The sequence below is a fragment of the Ochotona princeps genome, chromosome 32 (genome assembly GCF_030435755.1).
Source record: "Ochotona princeps isolate mOchPri1 chromosome 32, mOchPri1.hap1, whole genome shotgun sequence".
In the NCBI taxonomy this organism is placed as follows: domain Eukaryota; kingdom Metazoa; phylum Chordata; class Mammalia; order Lagomorpha; family Ochotonidae; genus Ochotona; species Ochotona princeps.
In genome coordinates, this window is record NC_080863.1 from 5,247,105 (window position 1) to 5,273,415 (window position 26,311).

The 26,311-nt window shown below is 45.7% G+C and overlaps 1 protein-coding gene across 8 annotated transcripts in view; it reads right to left on the reverse strand.

Annotated features, from left to right (window-relative positions):
* Positions 1 to 8,588: 8,588 nt before the first annotated feature.
* The window catches only part of PSD3 (pleckstrin and Sec7 domain containing 3), a 342,030-nt gene continuing 324,307 nt past the window's right edge, over positions 8,589 to 26,311 (reverse strand). For 7 of the 8 annotated variants that reach the window (XM_058657452.1, XM_058657447.1, XM_058657450.1 and 4 more), the window contains 2 exons: positions 25,018 to 25,161; positions 8,589 to 8,883 (listed from right to left, as the gene is read on the reverse strand). In XM_058657452.1, the coding sequence (XP_058513435.1) occupies positions 8,668 to 8,883; positions 25,018 to 25,161 (360 nt within the window). In that variant the 3' untranslated portion in view covers positions 8,589 to 8,667. Of the gene's footprint in view, positions 8,884 to 25,017; positions 25,162 to 26,311 lie in introns of those variants that run through there. The other variant, XR_009244449.1, reaches the window with a different exon arrangement.

Here is a 26,311-nt window from a genome sequence, read left to right on the forward strand (position 1 = left end):
GTGCAACACAGAGACAGGGACCAGAAACGCCAAAATGGCTGAGCAAGGATACTGGGCAGGGAGGGAGGGGCCGGCTTGCTTTGTGTGAGTTTCAGCAGAAAGCAGGTGGTGCCCAAGGGTCTCACTTTAGCATAGGAGGTTGTACCCTCTTAGATTCCACCATTACTTTGTACCATTTCTCTGTCTTCCCCCAGAACCTTGACATTTATTCATTGCCGTGATGGACCCATAAATGTTCACATGATTTCAAATCTGTTGTACCAAAATAAATCTGATTTTCCACAAATTTGAAGTGTCCTCTCTACCAATACATTCATGTAAACGCAAATGCAAAGAAATGAGTCAATGCTAATCATTTAACTTTTCCCATCATTTCAGCCAACTGCCCCACACCGGAGGCTTAGAACCATGTGTAATTGAATGGACAAGAGGCAGATGTTTAACCCAAAGTTTATCAGGAACGTTATGCTGGCGTACAGGGAAGATGGCAGTGGAGAGACAGCTTCCAGACTTGAGCATGGCAGTGTCCTCTCGGCTGCCTCTGCATGGGGTGCTGGGGCTGGCACCTCACTCTGCTTTCTCAGTAGGAGCTACTGCACCTCTTAGCTGCAACATGTACAGGTCGATGGTGCTGCTCACTGCCACCTCCTGGGAGGTGATGTGTGGGTCATACTGGGCTAGGACAGGCAGGTGCACTGGTCGGGGACATTCCTGAAGGTGCCATAAAAAGGGTCTTTTGCAACTAGGGTCTAGGAGCTTCTTGTTCCTGACGAACATGAAGCTGAGTGGAGCAGCTGATGGCTCAGTCTGGCAGCACTGGGGTGGGGACCTCCCCAAGTGTTAACTTTGGAAGCAGAGTCCTGTCCCTGCTGCTGTTCTCACAGCTGCGAGGACCAAATATTTCATCCAGGGGCTTTCAGCTGCCTTTCTATGGTGGGGACAGATGTGGAGCTGCTTTCTTTTAAGGTGTTACTCTAATTGTTTCAGAAAACAAAGAAAAGCAAGCATTCCTTTAAGTGATTCAAATTTGTTGGATTTATTTTCTTCTGGAGTTTGTACATTTACATATACCATATATATTTTTAAATCCTTCACTATTTTGCATGATTTCTATTACATAAAAACCATTTAGATGCAATAAATTTTGCTGTTGTGAAACAGCAAAACACTCCCAACTTATAAAAACACAGGAACAGGTAAAGTCATGAACATTTACACGATAGAGCAATGTACTGTACATATCACAGCTTCTCTACGTATCAGGCGACTGACTTGTCTACAGGTTCAAGTTCAACAACAGTGGAATAGGGGAATATTTATATACAACTATTTGTTAATAAAAATAAAGCAATTGTAAAATGTAAACTTAATTTCCAGAATACTCTTTAAACACTTGAATAGATCCACATAAACCACTGTTCCGCTCGCAAGACAACCACCATCAATGCCTTCGCCATCTTCTAGGAGGTGGTTGACAGTGAGGGGCAGGCTTCCAGGACACGACGCGGTAGCACTTGCTTGCCTAAGAATGCCATTGCCTGCAGCTTGGCCACTTAAAAGGAGTAGCTGCTACTTTGTCACTAATTGTGTTTGCAATTTGCAGGGGACATATGGCACCAGGTCTGCAATGCAACTGAAATGATTGGCAATGAAAACCTTGAGGGTAAAGGAATTTTCCACTCTACCAATGGCTTGGCACCACGGCAGACACACCCCAGGGAATATGTTGCAGGAGTTGAAAGCTTGCTTTACTCAAAAAGACACCAGGGCCACTGTGTTGCACGTGTTAACAATGGGGGTGATTCACTGGGTAGCTTTCTGGTCTGGAAATGGGTCCCTTTAGGTTTTAACCTGAGGTAGAAGAGGATGCCAACTCTCACGGGGGTACTGAGCAGAAGGGCAATGCAGCAAGGTCAATGTGCCTTGCTCCTCCCCACGGAAGTGAAACCGCCTTCACTTCCAGAAATGGGGGTGCCAGGTGAAGTTCACACCCGCTCTTGGCTGGGGCTGGAGACACTGGCTTGTCTCCTGCAAAGGCCTTAATTTCAGTCAGGGAACTTGTGACTTTGTCCCTTGGTCCCCCTCAGTGCCTCAACAGGGTCCAACCGGGGAACAGCTGGGCTCCTAGAGCCATCAGGAGCTGCTCAGTAGGAGCCCAAGTCGGGGAGAAGGCGGAGGGGGGAGCTCCTCTGTGCAGGGGGCACGGGGGCCATTCCCTCAGTGGCCTGGGGCTCAGGGCTCAGAACAGGGAGCCTTAGGCCTGCAGCTGCACAGCCTGCAGACAGTGGGGAAAGGTGGAAGTCCAAGGTGCCCACTGGCAGGACACAACTGGGGAGAGCCCAGCTCTCCTCCCTGCACTGCACCTGCTCCCACGTCCGACCTCACCGTCCACTGCTTGGCACCCTTCTGTGCATCTGCGGCAAGGCCAAGGGCAGCTGCCTCTCCACCTGCACTCCTTTCTCAGGGGAAAGCTGTGCAGAGAACAGAGGCTGTGTCTCCCAGAACATGGTGGACCTGAGAGGGACCTGCTGTTTAGGAACTTTAAGGAGGTCTTCAAGTTGGCAGTGGTCTCAGGAAGGCTGCCCTGTGCTCCCCTTACTCCTTTACTAACAAACGCACAGCATCCCAGGAGAGCTGGCCGTGTCCCCCCTGCCCCCGGAGACTTTCTCCCCCGACCCCCACTCTGGTCCTTAGCTAGAACGGCGTGGCCCTTGTGTCTGAAGGACCTGTGTTTGTATCCTTGCAATATTCACTGGTGCGTGTCTGTATGTGCAGTGTGTGCATACAGGTGAGAGCTGCCACAGGTGGCCCCTGGTCCCCCTGCCCATCCCAGGGAGGGGCAACTGCTCTGGGGACTGCCCTTGGGGTGTGGCCACCCCAGGCAGAAAGCAACCAGCCCATCTGGGTTTCATTTCTCTTGCTCTGATAGCTTTGGAAAAGTACCGTAATGGCATGAGAAATTGACATGCATAAATGTATGCACACTCTGGTGGGGCAGACATGATTAGCCACGTCAAATAGTCACTTGGCTTTAATCGTGACCCCTGTGGTTTTACATCAAAGTACAAACTTTTTATGTGACAAAGGCCCAAAATGAAAGTTTTGGGTACTGCTACTCCTTTTTGCTACGATTTCTGAATCCAATGGCTGCTTTCACAAATCCCAAGGATTCTTAGAAAGGAATATTCTTGCAGAATGAACACCCTGCTGTTCGATAGCACAGCTGGTCCACCACACACTGAGAACCAATTAGGAAATGTGATAGATTTGTAAAAATAGTTTGAGATCATAAACAGAGCTCAAGTGTAACTGCCCCACGCATCGGCCAGGGTTGAAGGTGAGTTCCCGGCCCCAGCGCTCTGCAGTTCTGAGTCACACACACAGACACGAGGGTGGCACCCACCCATTCACTCGGACACACTCAGTCACCGCTTTAGATACACCGAACATGCTGGTTAATAGAAGTTTTAATCTCTAGTTATCTATGTACACTCTATAATATAAGCAGTAAGCTCGAATGCCTAAGGCCGGTGGCACTTCTTTGGGGAGAGGCAGGAGAAAGAGTTCTAAGTATAAAAATATTACATGAAGTCCTAACCTGGTTCTCCAGTCCCTCCGCTGTGACGCTGGCTGACGGTGTGTGCAGCGCTGTGAACCTGGACGCACCACCCGTGCCCGGAGGCCGGGAGCCTCCTCGGTGTCTGTGGTTTTTCTTTAAAGTCATCAGGGTAAGGACGTGGCACCAGGAGAGTGGTTTGCTATACTGTGAGACACATACACACGTAGAGGACACGCCGGGTCCTTGTTTTGCTCTTCGGCTGAATTGTTCCGGGCTAATTACAACAATAAAGAACGTGTGCTTTCCAGCATCACATTTTGTAATAAGCCCCAAGACTGTTAGTTCAACTTGAAGTGCTCTGAATACTAAAGTCGCTAAGACAGAACAAGCCGGGTTTGTGTTTTTCTTTCTTTTTTCTTTTTATATCTCCCAAATTACAATGAGTTACCTCCTTCTTGGTATTGCGCACAGTACATACTTCAATAAATGTGCAAGGTGAGTCCAAGGTCATTCTTTGCCCTGATGATTCTAAGTTCAAAGATGCAATTTTCTGGCGTGAAAATCTTACTAAAAATTTAATCAAAATACCATTTGAATGTTAAGCTTAATAAAACAATACCACTATATAGACTCTCTAACTTTTATACAATCAACCCCATGAAGCTTTTGCTTGCTTTTCATTATCACACTGGTTATTAAGGACAACAATGATTTCACTGTACACGTACCACACAGATGCAAGGTTTACATACTGACACAGGTGCACACAAACTGCTATGCACACACAGACACAACACTGGCAGCTGACAGAAACCCTGACTTTGATGTCTGACCAACAATCTGTAAGAACATTTCCCCACAGCCTGCAATGCAAGACAGAGTGGGAGCCAGAGAGATGGGAGGACGCCTACTGTATACACAACTGCTTGACTTGCAGTATTTCCTTGCCATTGCATTCAAGTCAACTAACTCTCACACAGATTCAAGCAGGTTTCCACTGACATTCTCTCTGTATGCAAGGGGCCAATCGACTGTTATCCTGAACAGAGGGGTGCCTGCGGGACTTTGGACACTGTAGGTCCAAAATGAACAGCTCTGGACTTCAGGCTGCCTCCTAAGGCTGAGAGATGGAAAAGGAACCCGAGAAGCAGCAGCTGCGGCAAGGCACCCCTATGATCTACCATGCCATCATCCCTTGGTGACCTCGGATGCCTTCCGGGTGACTTAAGGTCTAAGGTGTCCCAAGACCAGTGGAGAGCAGCTCAGCGGCCTGGCCAGAAGGCCTTGGAGAGAGGCGGCCCTGCTTCTGTCTTCCTGCTGGAGTCAGCACAGGTGCTGTGGAGCAAGAGTGGATACTTCTGGAACCCAAAGTCTTCTAGATTCTGCTCTGGCAAGGCCTGGGATGCCACGTGGGCTTCTGTTTTACAGTGCCATTCTTACAACTGGAAAAATGCTATTCCTCAATAGAGAAGGGAGGGCCCGCTGCTGAAACTCAGGAAGGTGCTGGGACCTGCCAGTAACTCAACGGAGTCCACGGGAGCTGAATGACAGGGATTCAGACATTCCAAGCTAGGGACCTGCTTCTGGCTTCTGGCAACAGGGCAAGTGCCACAGGAATTCAAATTTCAAGGAAAGGTAGTTAAGCTCCAGAGAGGGTGTGGGTAGAGTGACCATGCAGGGACTTCTTTAAGGTCAATTTGATCCCACAAGTGAATGACCAGGCGAGACAGATGGCGCAGGCCCTGCCTTCCTCAAGGACATCTTCCTGGTACTTTGAAGGCAAGCACAGCAGAATCCTGTTCAAGCCTCACTCTAGTGACAGAGGCCCTTGTTTCTTGCTGCTCCTGCAACTCTTTTCCCCATCTCGGGAGTTCTGAGGTTTTGGCCACAGGGTAAAACATACCCTCACCTGGCCCTGAAACTCTAGCCAGCTTTTCCTCTTTCAGAGCTGACTCCGTGCCCACCACCCTTCCTGCCTCGGACATGCCCCTTGCCTTCTGGGTCAAGGTTACAGCTGGAGAAGGACAGAGGGTCCTGAAAATGAGACAAACAAGGCCATGACTCAAGAAAATGCTGTCCATTCTCTCTACCTGAGAGCAATCAGAGAGGGGCTCCCCTACATAGAAGTATTGCTCCACTTAAACAGAGATAGGTGAAGGATGTGTGTGTGTGTGTGTGTGTGTGTGTTTAAAGTGCATTTGAGAAATGCCTAGACTCTGACAACCAAAGAAAAGACTCTGTCCCGAGCAGAGATCTCTTGCAGGCGAGGTGGGGGCACACCCCACAGCACACACAGATTTTCAACCTGGGTCTCTTCTATGACTGACTTGGCAATGAGACAATGACCAGGGTATTTTGATGACTACTAAGATTTTTTTTGAAACTACAAGTTCATGTTAAATGTATTTATCTGTGTGATGAGAAATAATGGCTTGCCGTGCAGGAAGGAATTCCAGAGTGCCGGGCACTGAGGTAGGGGTGAGGCTCAGGCAGGAGACAGGGAAGGAGTGAAAAGTTCCTGCGAGGGAGGGGGAGGCAGCACACTCCCCTGTCCCGCGAACCGGGCCAGACTGCGGGGAGCCTGTGCCGGGAGAGAGCCGCCACCTCTTCTCATGAGATGGCAGAAACGACCGCAGAAGGAAACACGCCGGGCATGGCCTGGACTCCGTCCGCAGTCCACTTGGGGAGTGCTTTCTTTGGATGATCACCCTCCCAGGGTGCCAGAGAAGAAGTGTTCCCAGCTCATTCCCCACAGACAGACAGCATCGTGCCAGGGCACCCTGGGGTGCCGACTCACCAAGGAACCCTCCTGAGGTTGCTTTCCAAGCTAAAGTGCGTGAGGTGGCATTCTGCAGCTCCAACAGTGCCCTCCTCAGCCAACTCCGAGGAGCACTGGCCTTTCCGGAAGTGCCTGGAGCGGACACTGGTGAGTTCTGGAGCAGGAACACACTCCGGCAATGCTGATGCCAACTCAGTGCTTCAACATGACCCCGCATGGCAGCCACCACTGTAGCAAGGTACCGTTCCGTGTGGACTAGAGACGCTCACTAAACATACACATTCCACATACACAGACACACGCCATGGGCCAACACATTCAAGCCAGTCAGGGTTGTTCATTTTTTCTGCAGTTACTCAAGTTCCTACAGGACATGGTCTAGGTACCCCTCTCTGCTCACCTACTTATTTATGCAGAAAACAAACACACTGATAATTCAGGTTTTGGGCAGAAAGACAACTTGCATGTGGAAACCCTGGATTCATGAAGAAACTAGATAAATGTGTCAGGAACACAGAGTAACTGCCCTGTTTCCTGTTCTGAAACATAAATTGATTCATTGCCTCAATGTAAGAGAGAGAGAGAGGGGTGCAGTTTCCTGAAAGTATGACAGGAGGCAAGCTAGCAACTACAGTTTAAGGGGACGTTAGTCTTCCCTGGGCACTGGAAAACATGGAAGTGGACATGGGCGAAGGAAACAAGCACTGGTCAATCGTCCTACACATCAAGCCAGCACAACATCATCATGATCATCATCTACCACTAGGAACGACCCCAGGGTCACAGCAGGCTTTCCTGAGCTCGCTGTACCCACTCTCTGTTCAGAGCAGCCCAACCTTTGGTCATCGTACCGTCCACTAATACACTGAGTAGAACAAGAGGACATTCCTATGGGAGGAGAAAATATTCACTATGGCTCACTGCTTCTAACTTCGGGGCTTACAGCATTTCAAGATTTGGGAATTGAAGTCTGAAGTCACAGTGGGTTCAACTTTTCCTTCTCTTCCACTTGTAGGAGGAATGCTCTGTTGATCAACTTGAATTTGGAAGGGACTGTCACTTGGCACAAACTGTGACCGTAACACTAACAGATCTATCTGAAGTATTTGTTTGATGAAAGCTCAGTAGTAGCAAAATGACGTGGCTACACAAGAGAAGGAAATCAACGTCGAACCACGGAGCTTCATGTAAGCTGCCAGATTTCCGTTCCCCAGCCCCAATGCAGAGCAATGCTTCCAGATTTGTCGCAAAGAATGAAGATCCCTTGCTTAAACAACCTTAGCTCCTTTTCCCCTCCTTATTTTGTCACATAACTTATGAGAAATGGGGTGGCTCCACTTTTCTGCACGAGTTTGTTGGGAAGGAAGACCCTAATATTCTTACAGCCAGGAGATAACCCGGGCCTAATATATACATACATGTAGAGTAAAAAAGAACCGATCCTGCATGGGAGGGTACCAGCAACAGAGCTGAGTGTGGACTCTTAGTCTACCCCCGTGGGAGTGAGGTAACAAATGGATGCACACCGAACACCTGTCGCCTGCTGCAGTTCCCTAAGGACCCGCTACTGGCACCGCGCCACAAAGAACAAAACCCCTGGGTACCAGCCCTCTGCCTTCGCTGGCAAGGCGACGCCGCTCCTTCTGTCCCCAGCTCAGCTCAAATGGAATCCACGCTCGAAACAAGCCAGCATGGGTTCCTCAGTTCTCCAGCCCTGTGACTCAAGCCTCCCTCCTTGCTCCTGGCAGAGCAGGAATGCCGCAACTGCGCGAGGGTGCACACAGAGCCGCACGCGCCTGGGTTCTCCGGCATCCACAAGCCGTACGTGAGCACCCGCAGTGCTCAGTTCCACCTCTGTGACCGGGCAAGAGTTCACATATAAAGGCTTATATCAACTCTGGCTAGAATTTACTAAACTACCAGGTTTGTCCAGTTAAGTGTTTCACAATGGATGAAGTGTTTTTTTTTTTTTTAACCTTTGAAAAAAATAAAGTAGAACAGCTCGTTTGAGAATACATAAGACAACTGAGCAGAGTGCAAATGAGAGAAAATCGGAGGAGAAGGAATACAGAATTAACTGGGAAATCAAGATCCCCTCCCCCTCACAAAAAGGTGCATTAGTTATCAAGTTCAAAAAAATCGTCAAAGCAAATAAATCAAGAGCAAAGACAACCTGTACAGAAACTAACAAAAATATACAATAGAAAAAGTTACTAATGCACCATTTAGTCACAGACTTTTTTTTTGTAATATATTCATGGATTACCCGAAAGATCTTGAAAAACCCTATGTTGCTCCATGACCAGCACTTCCTGGCCGCAGACGAACTCTAAGTGACTTTCTGCTTAATGGTGGTTGTCTCGGGCCGGTGATCCTTCCTCTCGGACACGTTGCGCTTGACTTTGGCAGTGATTGGCGAGGAATCCGGGTTCAGCGAGGGACTTGAATGCGACTTCTTCAGCGCCGCGGCCTCGCTTTCGTTTTTGCACAGCAGCTCCTTGCCTCCCTCCTTGAGGATGCTCACGTAGATTTCATACCGAGTTTTCTGGGGGCAAAGTCAGAGAAGCACGGCCGTCAGCGCACTGTTCACAGCGGCACAGGGTGACACTACACAACTCAATGTTGCCTTGAGACCGCAACATGCCCGCTCACCCACCAGCCTCACGCACTGCCTGGATGCGCAGGGGCACATGGGAGGCAGCAGCCACAAGAGACTGGCTGATTTACATATTCAGATTAAAAACACGCCAGGTGAGCCTCCCAGTTCTCATTTGTCTGGATTCTGATGGAATTCCAGCAATGGAACTGCGTGCACACCTAGGCCTCACTCACCCACTCACGTCTCCACACTCCTGTGACTGCACGCCTCACACGTGGTGTCTGCGCTCCAGTGCCCTGCACGACAACATCTGCTAGAACCCACTCTGGTTTCTCTGCACTGCTTTTCTCCTGGAGTTGGTCACGTCTCAGACTACTGTGAACAACACAACGTTTGTAGTACCTTCAGATGATTTCTAATGCTTCTGTCACGCAGTGCCATTTCTTCTATCATCCAGTATTTACTGAATACCCGCTCTGTTTTAAGGGGCCCCTTTCAAGGGGCTTTGTTTCAAGAGCGCTCTTTTTCCAAAAAATGTTGAGAACATCAGACATTGTTTTTGTTTCTGAGTCACCATAGAGAACTATTGTGTACACATACTGAAACTTCTAAAAGGATCTCAGATTCTTGATTCCATACATGTCAGTCAAAATAGCTCTTTCACTAAGCTGTCTCAACACACGAAGAGCCTACAGAAGGACCAGAGCGCTCCACTTCCAATCAAAGGAAGTCATGTCTTATACATTGTCACAGCACACAGCCACATTCTATCAGGATTATATATCTTTTAGAGCATTTTCAAGCCACCAGGGCGTTGTCTGTAGCATAGTTTTAAATCAGGAGTTGTATGGTGCATTCTTTTTGAGCTGTCTTGCAACAGTTGAGCCAAGCTGCAGCTAGCTGGCCAGTGAATCTGCTCCAGGCTTGCTCGGTATCCACGTTCAGGTGCTGGCCTTCGACTGCTGCTGCGGACAGGAACTGAGTGCCCAAACCCTGACTGCGAGTCTTCCACAAAACAGCCATGCACAACTGGTGACATTTTATCCTTTATCCCAATCTCACAGAGAAGCCCTGGGATTGGAACCTGCTTAATCTGACCCCAGGACCCATGCTCTAAAGCCACACTTCCTCTCTGGCTGGGAACATGCACAAATGGATGCCTATTTTAGGATCACCTCTGACAAGCACTATTGGTGGGCTAATCAAAAACCACTATGTGATGTCCCTCCCACGACAAAAAAAAATGACAGAGGACCCAAGACCCTCCTGGCCACAGGACTGGACCTATGGTAGAAGCAGTCTACCAAGGAGTTTATGGGAAGGGCAGTTTGCTTTATGATAAGAAGGTTCTAGAACAGAGGTCACCATGCCAGCTTCTCACTCTTATTTCCTCCATGACATGGACATGATTTTAAAGCTGCTGCCCAATGATATAAGCCAGTGGGCAGGAAGACAGGAAATAACATGCTGGGCCTGCAAAAAAGCGAAAGAAAATAAGACCCCAAATGCGTGGGTTGTCGATCACACTGCGAGCCACAGGAAGACCCAGGATTCCCAGCTACTTCCGGAGTTTTGCTAAATGACAGTAATAAGAATCTTGATAGGTTAGACCCTGTTTACCAGATATCATTATCTGTAGCTTAAAAGCCTTATTCATGGGAGACACACTCCAATTTTAATAAAGCAACAAAGTTAAACAAGGCATCTGCAAAATACCATCTGAGAAAGTCACACGAGAGATTAAAAAGGACAGCTGCTAATAAAAAAAAAAAGCCACTTTATGCCTATATGCGCTGTGAAACCTGCAGACCGAACTGGATTATCTCCACAGCACATACTGATCTTAAATCCTATTCATTCTAAGACACTCTTACTTAATCTGCAAGACTAACATGCACATTAAACTGCTCCTTAGCTGGTATTGTGGCATGGCACGCTAAGCGACCACCTCCAGCGCCCGCATCCCAGATGGGTGCTGGTTTGCGTGTGGGCTGCTCCACTGCTCATCTTGTTCCCTGCTGCTGCACCTGGGAAGGCAGAAGACGACATCCCAGGTACACGGACTCCTGCCGTCTATGCGAGAGACCCAGAGGAAGCTCCTGGCTTCCTGGTCATGTGGCCATCTGCGAAAAGAAGCAGGATGCTGAAGATCTCTCCCTGCTTATCTCTTTGTAACTAAAATAATCACACACAAAAAACTCCCACAACAATCCCAATAAGAACAAGGTTTAGTAAAATGACAGATAGGCAGTTTAAAAATAGCCCCAGAAAGCCACCATAAGGCATTCTGTTCGTGCAGCTACAGCATTTTTTTTTTAAACAAGGAAAGGAGCATGAAGGACAAGCCTGTGACTTGAATGACGACAAAAAGAAAAATTGTGACAGGGTCAGTTTTCTACTGGCTTTGAAGAACTAATACCGCTGGGAAAATTCACCTGAAAAGTACGTGATAGAAAAGCATCTCACCCACTCATCCTGTGGCTCCAAGCTGCGAAGTGGCTGCTCCAATGAAATGACATCAGCATGCCAATCCACAAACAAAAGGCAGGGCACAGGGGATGGCACTGCATGAATCACCAGATCCACAGAAAAGACAAAGAGAAAAGGGGCTGGAGGGAGGGAGGGAGAGAATAAGGGTTGCTCTTGTTCAGGGAAGTAAAGGGGGAAAAACCCCTCTAAGTTTAGGAACTTGCGACTGGTTGTGCTCCACTTCCAAGTTCAAAAGGCATACACAGAAACAAGCCACGCCACAAAACCCAGCAAGAGCACTTTGGTTTTCATCATTTTCTGGGTCTACCTTTCACTGGATCCCAATCAGATACGCTTCGTCAAAACAATTTAGGATAACATACTTGGTCAGATAAGCTCTATTTCCTTCAGCTATGTCCTTCCAGCATTACAGACTCACTCAGATGCATAAATCCTTTTTTTTAAACAAGAGTTTGATTTGAAAGGCAGATTTACACACACACACATGGACAGAGAGAGAGAGAGAGAAAGAGAGACCTTCCATCCACTCGCTCATTCCACAAATGGCTGCAATGGCCAGAGCTGAGCTGATCTGAAACCAGAAACCAAGAGATTTTTTCTGGGTGTCCTACATGAATGCAAGGGTCCAAGGCTACTGCTACTCTCCCAGCCCATAAGCAAGGATCTGGGTCAAAAGTAGAGCAACCGAAACCAGAACCAGCACCCACACGGAATGCTGGTGCTTGCAGGCAGAGGATCGGCTTGTTGAGCCACTGTGCTTGCCCCTCCACCACCCCCAAATCACCCTGATACAAAACTTCCTATGCAGAGGTTCCAGGATCTCTGCAGACAGAATTCTCTCCAAGTAAAGAAAAACATTGTGAAGCATACCATGAAAAAAAATACAACGATCATACTTTTACAAGTCCTGTCTTCACTAATGTTTCAGTTTATTCTCTTTTGAGAGTTGCAGAAAGTCCTATTATTTTTTTCCTAAATACATAGCCACATCTTTGGGACAGTGATTTTTCCTTACCATTCAAAGAAGGAGAAGCAGAGCGAGAGAGAGAGCGAGAGAGAGAGCGAGGGAGGGAGAGAGGGAGAGAGGGAGAGAGGGAGAGAGGGAGAGAGAGAGAGAGAGAGAGAGAGAGAGAGAGAAAGAGGCAGAGAGAATGAGGATCTTTCAGCTACTGGTTAATTCCCCGAATGGCCTTGATGGTCAGGACTCAGGAACCTGGAGCTTCCCCCAGGTCTCCCATGTGGGTGCAGGGGCCCAAGGACTGGGATCTTCCTCTACTGCTTTTCCAGGAGCGCTAGCATGGAGGTGGATGGGAAGTGTAGCATCCAGGACTCAAACTGGCACTGGCATGCTGGCATTACGGGTGGCAGCTTTACCTGCTGTAACACTGGCCTCTGTGAATCCCTTTTTAAATGTGTCATACAGCACCTAAGAAGCTGAGAACTTGATGTTCAACATCAGGGAGGGACACACATGGAAACAAGAAAGCCAGCGTCCTTCAGACAACTGATCGGACGTCAGTGTGATTGCACACCCCTGATGGCGACCCTGAGGAGTCAGCAGCCACCTGCTTGTAATTGTCCTAAGTCAGGTAAGCAATGTTTATGCTCCTTCAACAGTCAAGTTTTCTTTTATTTGCAGCCAAAAGTATTTTTAATAAAATGTCAATGTTCAGGTTTGTCTCAACCATAAAAAAAAAAAAAACAACTGAGTTCCACATAGCCCTCCTATCCTGATTTTATTTAGGTAAAAACGATCCATTAATTAACCTTTGATGGGCTATAGCTCCATTAAGGTTTTCTGTAAATAATCAACAAATTATTCTGTATGTTACTTTGCTACAGGCTATCCTGCAGTTACATAATCAATAGGAAATCAATGGTTATTTCATTATTCCCAGTGATAATTCTGTATCTCATGCTTGATCTAAGAACAGGAGCACAGGCTTCTCAGTTCATCCCTAAAGCAACAGGTAGGGTATCTATTGGTCTCCAAGAAGTTCTACGGGAAAGAAAATTTATTGTCGGTAACTTTCTCTATTACAGTACTGAGGCAAAAAGGTAGAGATATTTCTTAAATTACGAAGAAGGAAATTTGACAATAAAAACTTGTCTCGATTCTTCTCTAACATGCCACAATTCTATTTTACCAGTGATTTCTATGCCTGCAGATGATACGAGGGTATTTGTTTTTAAAAAAAAGCCATTTGTAGTTTCACAGCACATGTTTTAAGACCACTTGAATTCAGAATTGCACTGTTCTTCCTGCCTGCACTACTTCCGGTCTGGACCCAGCATAGTCACCCGGAGCCTGGGTTATTGCTACAGCCGCCTGACCGCCCCTGCATCCCTCGCTGCTCTCAACGTGCCCGTTTCTGAAGGGACAGGTCTGCTAGCTCACATCCAGAAAGCCCCAACGGGCCTAGAAAACCGTCCCCCACTGCAGGTGCCTCCTTCTCCAGCCTGAGGAGTTTACACCTTCCCCCTGGGCTCACATATGCTGTGAACCTAACTTGGGGAGACCGTTGGCACTTGTTATTCACACTTCCCTAAAATCTACTTTCCCAGAAACCCTCAGGGAGCTTTTCTTCCTCTCTGTTTTTTCCAGGTCTTTCCTCTGAGGCCTCTGGTCACTGAAATTCAAACCCTAAACCCAACTTTACAGCTTTACTGTCCTTAACACTGACTGTTCTCTTCCCCTTCCCCTGAGGACTAGACGCATCCTCTGATGGCAAGGGCTTTGCAGTTAGTTTATTAATGTGTTCCCAGCACATACTGAATGGCAAATATGAAAAACACAAAATTCCCCATACCTGGAAGAAAACATTTTTAGCCTATATTTCATACATTCAGACCGTGGCACATTCTGGAGAAAGAAAAACAGACAAGGTTGTAGATAGCGGATGCCCGATGAGTCACAAATTTGGGAATCTGCAGGGCCACACCTTTGCCTTTCATGTTCCACCTTTCCAGGGTTTTCTACAAACACACCAAGTCTGACCTGGCCAGTGTCAGAGCTGAGCCACGCCCTCTTAAGTCCTCTTGACCTTGGCTGACAAGACACAGGCCGCGCAAATCCTGCACAGTGCGCTGAGGTAAAGACCGGCTGGCTAAGAGCTGGGGTACGCTCACTCTATCATGAGAAAGGTGGCAGCCACCCCATCTCCGAGGTTCCCCAAACCTGAGCTCCACCCACAGGGCAGCAGTCACAGAGGTAAGTGAGGAATCGGCCCCTGTGTGTGAACTCTGGGCGACCAGGTCTCCTTTGGACGTGAGGGAAGCCTCTCACGTTTCTAGCCAAGAAAAGTCATCAGAAAGACAAAGCTTTGTCTAGGACTGCTTGGATCTGCATTCTGCTCATCCTCCCGTGTAACTGAGCCCTGGATACACACTGCCGTATCAGCACACAGTGTCACCCTCATCAATACTGACCCGGGAGGGACTCTGCTGCTGTCATGAAATCAACAGTCAGCGGAGAGTTCTTATGGCAGAAAAGCGAAGACAGATCTAAGCACTAGATGGTAGATTTAATAACTAGATGGTAGAAAAGGGAAGACAAAACAAAAAGATGTTTAACATCTGTTCATGCTATAAAACAATCATGAGTTAGCACGGCCTCAGGATACAATGAGATGAGGTGCTTACAATGAGTCCATGAGAAGGAGAGTCATGTGGCCAGGTAGCTGCCATTAACCATACCACTAAACAGGAAGAGTGGTCTCATTTATTCTCCTCAATCATCACCCTTTAATCAGTCTTTATTACACAGCCCCTTTTAGCCATGTGACCTTCATTAAGACGGGCAGAGAGATGTGGAGAAAAAACAAGGGGTGCTACCTTTCATTCTGTCATTAAAGACCTGGCCTTGGTCTCTGCAGATTTATTCTCTGGCCATTTCTCCACAAGTTCCTAGCTACTTGCTCAGCTTCCTGCCTCAGGAAATGCCCACCAGCAGAAACAAATCTCTCACAGTCTAACATAACTCACTGCTTGGTATGGAATTCTCACCAAGTTCAAAGGCAGCGGTTACTCTCTGTCAATGAGCCTCTGAGTCCTGCTTCCCTGGATGTGATCCACTAAGTGAGCTCTCTTTCCTTGACTTGATTTCAATTGGTTAATCCTCTCCATTCAAGTGCCAGGATCTCCTATGGGCACTGGTTCATGTCCTGGCTGTTCTTTTTCCCATCCAGTTCCCTGCCCTAAGCCCTAAGCGTAGCCTTAAGCCTTGGCACCCTGAACCCACTTTGGAGAGCTGGAGGAAGATCCTAGCTCCTAGCTTCAGACTGGTTCAGCTCTGGCTGTAGCAGCTACTTTGTAAATGAGCCACAGATGGAAGATCTTTCTCTATGTCTCTCCTATATCTGCTTTTTAATGCAAAAACATAAATGTATTTTTTTTAATCTGCTATTCTCATCCAGAGGCTGAGTTAAGCCTTGTGCTGCTAATTTCCAGCCAGTTGGACCCCACACAAGTTACGGTTCCACACTACACTTATTAAGTTGATGCTCAATTAAATGTACACACACTTCTCAAATTGGTAGAAAGCATTCCCTTTCACTGGCACAAGGTTTGCCAGTGAGGAATGGCCAGCACCGTGTCCAAGGCTGTGTAAGTGCTGCTTGGGTTGCATGCTGAATGCTTGCTGGGGGGAAAAAAGGCTCAACTATCGATATTCTTTGAGAAGGAGTTTAATCACATCCTCAGGTAAAGCTACATGTATCTGAATGAGCAGCTGCTTTTCTCCTGAGTCCGGCATACCACTCTGCATTTCATTTAATGGGAGAGTGCTGCCTCCTTTCGACCTCTGATACGTGAACATGCTAACCTGAAGGAAGACAGCGCTGAATTCTAACTTACTCCTGCTATTTGCATGCAGCCCTCTGCGCTCTAGCAATCAACTCCTGAATGCATTTCCTCCTGACATTTAGTTTCCTCACGCAGGCAGAGTAAAAGGCCATCTTAAGAGGAAATGAACAGAAAATCAATAATGCCATGCACATGGCAAAACACATTCTGCTTCTAAATCTCCATGCTGGAAAACAAATAAGCCGAAATACAAAGCACACAGAACAAAACACTTGTGAAGTGACTGCTTATTCTGGACGACTCAACTCTGCTTTCTATTCTACGGACAGACAGACAGAACCACTGAGCAGCACCAAGTCCCTTGACCACGTGTTCAACTACACCACCTGCTAACTTAACAAAGCAGCTGCAAGTATGGCTCTTACATGAACGCTCTGCTGGAAATCACGATTCTCAAAAAGAAAACTTGAGGGTCTTTCTCTATGCCATTCCTGTACCAGGTGTCAGCACATGGCCTAAATACGGAGAATGTCATATACCTTCAGTGTGTACAGTTTGCACTGGCGGCTTTCTGTGCCAACCTAACACGTGTCAATTCTGTTCTTTTCATTCGGCCTCCCCACCCTGGGTGCTCTGACTACGCTGGTGTGCAAAGAATCTCAAGTTTGGCCTTGAGTGAGAATGTTGATCATAGCTTAACATAAAATTAACTCAAAAAGAAAACTCACTCTGATTAATGAGATTAGAATTTGCTGTCCAGCAAAATGGAGAACCAAAATGTCCTTTGAAACAAATGATGTAAAAGCTAAGCTTCTATTTACCCAGGATAAGTAATTTGAGCTAAGGGAACACCACTTCCTTGATAAATGCTACAATTAGCTCTTACGAGAACAAAGCTTGCCTTTCGCTAGATTTTCACATGTTGCCCTTTTCCCCAAATAAAAATGTGACTTGTTACAGTAATATTTTTGATGCAGGCCATGCTGTAATCTTTTTTATCTGTGTTTTATTTATGCTGCTGACTGCAACAGAAGTCCCTGACGTCATCTAAGGCATCCTTCCGAGGTATGGTCCTGCACTTGGCACAGGCACGCAGCTCCCAAAGGGCCAATGCCCGTCTTCCAGGGCCAGTCCGCTCAGGCAATACTTCAAGTGTGATCTGAGGAGCTGTCTGCTCCAAGCCACTTTCAATGCTGCTCTCCCCAGACACTTCATTCCCAACACTCTGCTATTCCTTTTGGACTTGAAGCACTGTTAGAAGTTCTGAATTCCCCATTCAAATGATCCTACACACAGCGAGTGCCATCAGCAACTCGCTCACCATGTGACATGAGCATGTCCTGTTGAATCACCTTCCAATGGGAGGTTTCCACTCGGAGCAATCACACCTAGTCTAAGACATGAGTTCCCGCCAGGCTTCAGGTTCCATAGGGAGAGAATGAGGGAGTGGCGCCACTTTTTGCTGGCGTCTCAGAGTAGGGCAGAGCTATTCAGAAGCAAGACATTGGGGAGACAACACACTCTTAATCAGAGAGGTAAGAGGGAATCGGACATTACAGGACGGGGGCTGATGGGAAACAGCATGACCAACCATGATGCAGATTACACACGAGAGGCCAGACCTAGCAGTCCACGTAGCCTGCCTACTCCTCAGAGGTGCGGGCCATGTCCGAAGTCCACACAAGTGGAAAAGCTGCTGAAGCTCCCGTGCAAAGTCCTTCACTGACTGGAGCCTCCCAGTGAAAAGCAAACATCTTCTGACTTGCTTATGATTTTCATCCTGCATGTACAGACCAAACTTTCTGACACCATTTGCTCAAATATTTATGACCTAATGGTAAGTCTGTGAATAATGTTGGATGTACAAAGAACTTCAATAGCCTGTTTCCAAAAAATTTATCTCCTCGCCTCAGGTGAAGAATCTAAGAAAACAAGTTTTTAAATACCTTCTGTGAAACACATATTTGTCTAGAAAATAGTCGGAAGGAATCTATTGTAGAAGACAGGGTCCAGTACTCTGCATAGAAACAAAAAAAGCATAGCACTACTCTCTTTCATCTGACTCCAGCGTTGCAGATAAGCATTTAGCAGCCGGTCAGTAAACTTGCAGGCTGACAGTACACAAGTTGTACCCACACTGTGAAGATACAGGCACCCGTTTTCTTAGTCCATTCACCCACTGAGGGACACCCAGGGGATTGTGCGCCTTGGCTGCTGTGACTCATCCTGCAGTGAACTTGGGACACAGGTACCTCTTTACAGTAGTGACTGAGATACATCCTAAGGAGTAGGGGTGCTGGATAAACTGGCTTCTTTCCTCTCTGTGCGTTGCCTTTTCTCTCAGTCGAATGCTCCCTTTGTTGTACAGACCAAACTTTTTCATATGATGTCGTCCCACTTGTTTAATTTTTCTTTTGTTTGCCTGTGTTTTGGCAATCACTGCCAAGCCCGACGGAGCTTTCCTCCACTTGTTTTTCTGGTAACTTTACGGTTTCAATCTTTACATTCAACCACTTTGAGTTGATTTTTTACATCAAAATCCAGTTTTAGTATTTATTTTTTATATAGAGATCCAGTTTTCGTAAAGACTTTTAATTGAAGAGATGTCTTTTTCCTATTATATCTTCTTGGCACATTTGTTGAAAGTAACTTGACCATATATTCATAAGCTTATTTCTGGACTTTTTTTCTATTTCTTTGTTCTGTTTTAGTATTAGTACTATGCTGTTTTGATTACTACAGCTTTATAGTATATTTTGAAATCAGCAAGTATGATGCTTCCAGCGTTGCTATTTTACTCTAGATCTATTTGGCTATTCAAGTTTTCTTCTGGTTTCACATGAATTTTAGGATACAGAAACAATTGATCTTTGTGTTTATTTTGTATCTTTGGATTTTAATGAATTGATTTAAATGGATCTGTGGTATATATGAGTTCACAGATTCTACTTCACATTGCTGTTGATATTCTCTATTGAATTTTTAAAATTTTTAAATTGAATTATATTTTCCAGTTCCAGAGTCCTGTTTGAGTCTTTTTAATGATTTGCTTATTGAATTATCTGTTTTGTCCTCATACTGATTTTCTGATTCCACTGGGTTCTTTATCTGTGTTAATCGGTGACTCACTGAGCTTCCCTAAAACGGCTATTTGGAATACAAATTTATGCAATTCATACATCTGTAGTCCATCTGCTACTTGATTAGTTTGTAGTCTTGTCCGAGGTGAGTTTTTCTAAATGCACGCCTCTGCAAAGGGGTGGCTATGGAGAGGTCCTAATTCATCATCTCAGGCTATAACCACTCTACTTACCGGCTTCTCCTAGCTTTTAAATGTAGCTACTAGAAAAACTTAAAACTGAAAGTGTGTAGTTCACCACGTATTTCTACTGGACAGTGGTGGCCTCTACCTGCTAATATCTCTAAACTGAGATATTCTTGTTCTAGAGTTAATATTCTTGGGTATGTCTGTGAGTCCTAATCTGATAAACATCTTTGCTTCAATGCTCATTTTCTCCTCAAAAACAGAGCCAAAAGGGATCTTAGCAGTTAGTTCACCAATACTGTGTCATCTTTATAGCCAGGAAAATGAGGCCTTGGAAGGACAACTGGGTGTCAAGCACATCAAAAATATGCCAGGATTCTGCTTGCAGTCTGGTTCTTTCCCTACTTCAACTCTGAGCATATCTGTCTTTTTCCTGCATACCCCAAGTGAGTCACCCTCCCTGGAGTAGGCATTCCAGGACAATGGTAAATCAAGAGGTGACTCAGGGAATCATTTCAAGACACACTTATCCTCAGGTGTGGCACTAGTCCTCTAGAACCATCTATTTGAAACATGGCCCAAGGAGTCCTGCTGCTAGCCTTCTCTTTCCTTACTAACGGACAGACTGAAATTCTAATGTAGCACACAGGGTGGAACAAGTATAGTCCACAATAATGTACTCTGTGAAAAACTGGACAAAAGGCTCTAGACATGAAGAAATAAGAATGCTATTTTCCTGATATGGTCAGCTTATGCTGTGCATGTGTGCTGAAATATTACATTGTACCCAGAAAGATGTATCAGTAGCACATGTTAACATTCAAAAATAAATGATTTTGATTAAACCCATGCAGTTGCAGCCCTGTGATAAATCTGGGTGTAGGGAGGTGGAATTTGGTGATCCTTAGTGATCCTTCATCATATAATGCAAAATGTAATTCCAAATGACAGTGCAAGGATTATGTCTTATTAACTAGACTGCACATCTATTGATGTTAGGTGTCCAGTTTTTGTTTTATAATATTTAACATCTCATTAAAAAAATCTCTTAAACCTATGTTACTAAAACTCTATCAACATCTTAAACGTCTCAGGTTTAGAAGTGTAATCACTTCTGTGATGTTTTCTATCAAGGAGACAGTATTTAATTCCAAGCTAAACTCGGTTACTAAGGCTGACACACTTCTCATCTCCTTTTAGAAAATGCATGAAATTTCTCCTTTGCCTTCACTACAGACAGCGAGGCAGAATTAGTCTCTTTGTACTTTTATTATCCAGGCCACTTATAATTCAGCTGGCACTGTACTGATATAGGCCCATCGTACTGCTCCTGTGAAAGCAAAAGGAATTGCAATACGTCCTGTGATGTGAAAATTAGTGATCCGATGTCAACAAATTAAAAAAAAATGTAAGGGAAAAACTGTGACCACACTCAGAAAATTTGCTCAAAAAGAAACAAAGGCATGTGCCGCCTAATGAGTTTTGATCAATGACAGACCACATCTATGCAGGTGGTCCCATGAGATTGTTTCACCTAGTGACATCTTAGTTTGTGTAACTACATTCTGCGGTCATCGCACAGTGGTGACTGACGAATGATACATTTCTCAGAACATATCTACAATGTTAAGCTATACATGATTGTATATCAAAGCAGCTACGCACCCACCCAACAAACCACAAATACCCAGCAGCAAGACAGAAGGCTTATGACAGAAATTGAACTATTCCTCCAAAATGACACTAATCCTTTGATGACGGCACAGCCCATGTATCTTCATTGCTTCCTAACAGGCCAAACCTCTCAATACTACTACATTGCATATTTCGTTTCCAGCATAGGAACTTTGGGAAATATGTTCAAACCACAGCATTCTGTTCTTGGTCCTGAAAATTCGTGCTCTCCTCACAATGCAAGATACGTTAATTCTATCTCAACACAAGTGTTCCTGGACTTACAACAGGGTGATAGCCTAGTAAAGCATCACCTTGAAAAGGCATTAAACATAGTTGGAACTACTGACCAGCAAGATTCAGCAACAAAGCGGACTGCAGTGACCGTCACTGCCTCTTACAGTTGGAGGGCTAACAGAGGCCGCATTTGCTGCTCCTGCCCAAGTGTTGTAAGAGAACTGTGCTATGTGTTCATGTTGCTATCCTGAGAAAATACCAAGATTCAAGATGTGTTTTCTACTGATGGTTTTCACACTATCACAAAGCTGAAAACTTGTGAAGTCCAATCATCTAAGTCTACTTGTCTCATGAATCAAGAATAAAGATGAAGTTATGTAGGCTCATAACAGTCTGACTACTCCAGTGTTGAAAACTCAATCCCCAATGGAGTAGTCAGACTGTTATGAGCCTACATAACTTCATCTTTATTCTTGATTCATGTCCCCTCAGAGACAAAAACTTGAGGCAGATGTATAAATACAGTGAACAAATGGGAGCAGGATTTGTTTGAGGGCAAGTACACCTGCATTCATGTGAGAGAACTGGCCAATCTGTGTGGTGAGACACCTGTCGTGAGTGAGCCAGAGCTGCCTTAGAAGACAGAGGCAGGGAGGAGGCCAGAGAATATTTAAGCATGGTTCAGGAGCCAAGAGCAAAAGAAAGGCCCCCTCCCATGCAATCATCATCTTTTATGAGTTGGGGGTGGTGCCCTAATTGAATATATGAATGGGATAGAGTACATCATATGTGAGGATTTCATGGCGCCTCCATATGGAGAGTTTAACTTCCACATAGCCATGATGTCATCTCCAGCTTCCTGGATGAGACAAAAGTATATCATGGGAAAGTGGCTGTGCTAGATTGACAGGTAAGAAGGTGGAGTTAAAATTCAAGGCCAGCAGAAATTCCACCTCACCTTTCCCTACCTAATATTCCTGTCTAGTTCCCCTATAGCAAACGCTAAGAGGTAAGTCAATGTTCAGGAATACTCAAAGCATATGTGCCTGGCTGTGGTGCATATTATTGGGTTTATAGTTTTGGGCCAACAAAAACAAAGCTGTAAGATGTGATAAAGTAGGAGGGGTAGGACACAGCCTGTCTATACTACATGCATTGAAATTCAAATTAGAACACAATCAACAATGCATTGGAAAAGAAAAAGTTGACATTAGTTCTGTGAAAACTCACTGAACATTGTATCGACCAGTTTTCAAGCTGACTCTTAAGGAACCCTGGGACTCCATGATTCTTCTGACCTTCAGTAGCTATTAATTAGTAAACCCCTCACAGCCCAATCTCATTTAATAGGTTTGGGCTGCTGCACCTCCTTCTCCTTAGTCAGGTCTTGATTAACAAAAGGATCAGCTGCTTAACCTTCAGGAAACATCTTAGTGTGCATGAAAAGTATCTTAGACAAATTAGCACCTCCACTTTTAATTGCCGTTTCTTTTAAAGCTAAAGAAACAGAGCCCAAATGTTGGGGCAAAATACTGTGTTACTAAGGGAATTTCTTCAACGGTGCTGCCTCTCAGAGAGGCCAGGTGCTGCCCAAGTTTTTATATCTGACACAAACCTCCCATGTACCCCTCACATCAGATGCATTTCCTGATATTTCCAGAAGCATGGAGCACAACTTTAGCATTTTCGAGAATCAGATAAAGCAGTTTGCTGCCATGATAAAGGCAAATATTTTTCTAGCAGGTTAAGAAGAAATCTTGCTCTCCCTAAAATATTTTTTAGTAAGTCCTGACCCTGCAGACTTATCAGGATTTCTAAGTACTTCCTGTCAGTAAAGCTGTAACGGGCTGCAGAAGCGTGGAAGTGTCTATGACTTTTGGCTCAATATGTAGAACAGTTTGTAATCAGAGTAGGCTGGAAATATAAACAACTAGAACACATCAAGTCGGGAACACCCCCTGTGTCATTATTAACAGACTACTTTTCTGCCCAAATAAAAGTGTTTTTCCCTGCTGAGACTCCTGAAAACGAGTAAGCAATAGCTGATGATCTGCAGCAATGGGTGAGAGCGAACTCGGGCTTAGGACTCTCCTTTGGTGCCAACAGGTTTTGCGGTCCCTCTTCCTGTCCTGCCAGCTCCACCTGAGGCTCCTGCTGAGCTGCACACTGCTTGCTGACTCCTTCTCACCTGCCTACCTGGGTTTTTTTTTTTCTAACCCTGTACAGAGATAAATGACTTTCTCCATGTTATCCTTTATTCACAATCACGCGGTCACCCCTCGCTCGGGGGATGAGCCACCTGCTCAGGGATGCTGCAGAGGAAACAAAGGCTCTATTCTACAAGCAGTGACAGAGAGCTTGGGGTGGCTGCAGTCACAGCACACTGGACTCTGAAGGACACTACCACCTCAATTTTTTTAAACTTCAGTTGGTGGAAAAATCATGATTATTATTTTGACAAAAAAAGGTTTTTTTCACATAGTGTGGCTCATGTCTACCTCCCTAGCAGACACAGGCTAATGTTCTTTGACAAACAGCCCAACACACTTGACAGATTAGCATAGGAATTTGATACTAATGAGTGCCAGGCCTTGGAATGTAATCTTCTAGCTCTTTGGGGAGATATTTAGATGGAAGCAATGCTTAAGCCTCATAAAAGCTTCACGCCAGGAAATGAAAATGCCTATTTGTGCTGAGTTGTATTTTCAGTAAAGGGGCAACACACTAGACTCAAACACAGAGGGTTTGAGTCTGCAATGGCAACCTTCAGTGGCAACCTTGCCAAGGTCTTTGTGGCCATCCTCGCCCCCAAAGGACAGGCTCTTCCCTTTCAGAATCAAGAGCCCCAAGCGTGGTGCTGAGAGGCAGAAGCAGGTGTTGGAAAATTTAATTAGCGTGTGTGGAACAAAAGGGCTCCTGGCTTGAAGCTACCGCAGAAGTGTGAAGAAGAATGATTGTTGAGAATTCCCATTTCCCAGGGTTGAGGCAGCCTGGGGAAAGACAGGTACTTCGTTTGCTGATGTTTTCCTCTGAAATATTTTTCCAAGTCTTTTTTTTTTTGGTCAGGCTTTCACAGTTTTTGTTAACAAAAATTGTACCTTTACCAAAAGCAGTATTTTTCTTGGTATAGTCATCTGCCCACCGCGAACTCGTTGCTTGACCATGAGGCAAACTAGTTCCTGGGTCCACAGGGCAGGTATCACCTTTTGAAGCTCGAATGCTACAGGAAAGGGCAGGGGCAAAAGCAGATACTTTGCCTTCCCCTGTAGCGTGTGGCCTCTGCAGTCTAGATGGACTGGTCCTCTGCTAGGAGGGACACAGAAGGCAGCTGCCCACCCCGGCGTGTCCTTCTACTGTTCTCTTCCACCCTTGTAGCAGGCACACACACACCATTCCAACCAAATAGGCCATCTGATTCTAAATGCATAAATGGACAGCCATTCTCTTACATCTGGCAGTTATATAGAACCATGCATTCAAGGGGTCACAGTAAACTAGACTAAGCTGGGAACTCCCAAGTCAGAGGAAGAGCCCACGTGTGGGCACCACACTTTGAAGAATTATTAACAGGTGTCTGCCTCTCAGACAAATCACAAAAATGTCTAACATACCTCAAACTCCAGATAGTGGTCTTTCAGTTTGTATTCATCTACTTCCTTGGCTTTGACCTTCTTGTCAGGGGGGAAGGAGCGATGCTCGGCCAGCTCGGTGGTAATCTGCTTCAGCTTGCTTTCATGGGATTTTAACTGCTCCTCCTGCAGGAAATTATTAGTCATTTAGTGCCTCAAATACAACAATAAGTGCTGAGTGATTTCAAAATCTTTTGTTTTTTAAAAATATTATTAATATAAAAAGAACAGATTTTGTGCATTCCATAGGCACGGTTCTAAGTGGATACCCACACTTGATCTCTTCTGAGGAGTGTGTTTAATTCATTACAATGAATGCCGTACACTGCTGCCATATCGCCCCACATTTTTCACACCAGCTCTTGCATATTCCTTTTGAGGACGGCAAACAGGGCTGACCTCCCTAACCAGCGGAGCTGTGACTGAGCTGGACCAGGAGTCGTAAGAGATGACCTTGACAGGCAAGCCACCAGCGCAACAGCTGAGCTCTGAGCCAGGGAGCCATGCAGCCTGGCCTTTTCCTTTCCTGCTCATTCAGCAACGCTGCCAGTTTCTCTAGCTTGTGAATGAAATGTCTCCACACGCATATCCTCCACTTTTAAATTGTGTATTTTCTTCTCTTGTTAAAGAGAGAGGCAGGGAAACATACCACGTGAATAAGCTTACATTCTGTGATGTCTGCTTTACACTTAAACACACCGTGAGACCGAATTTGGTTCAGCCCACACCTGTAACAGCTAGAGCCTGGCTGAACGGAAGAGCTGGGAACTGCATCCAGGTCTCTCACTGGGTGGCAGGGACCCAACCCTGAGCCTTCACTGCTGTCTCCCAGGTCTGTATGAGAAGAAGCTGAAGTGAGGAGCCACAGGTGAGCACCCATCCCAAGCACTCAAACCCCGGCTGCCTAATAATACTACCAAAAATAATGCTTTCAAAGCCATTTGAACATCTTCTAAAAATGCCTCTGTGTCTGCTGTTTCCCTCCAAGGTGGCAAAGGGTTTTCACTTCTTTCAACCCTTAAATGACCCCAAAAAGTCTTCCAGCTAAAATGTACCTGCTGAGTGATGTTTACATTAACTATCATGGACACTCAGCACCAAATGTATCAGGACTGACCATATGCACCGTGTTTCTATTCTAGGGGCACGGTATCTATCATGTTAGCTAGCTAAAAAGGTATTTCACCAAATTCCAGCAATACCAACAAAATATCCTGAGGGCTGTGGTGGGGATGAGGGTCTTTGGATCACAGGTGCCAGACAGAAAGGAAAAGTT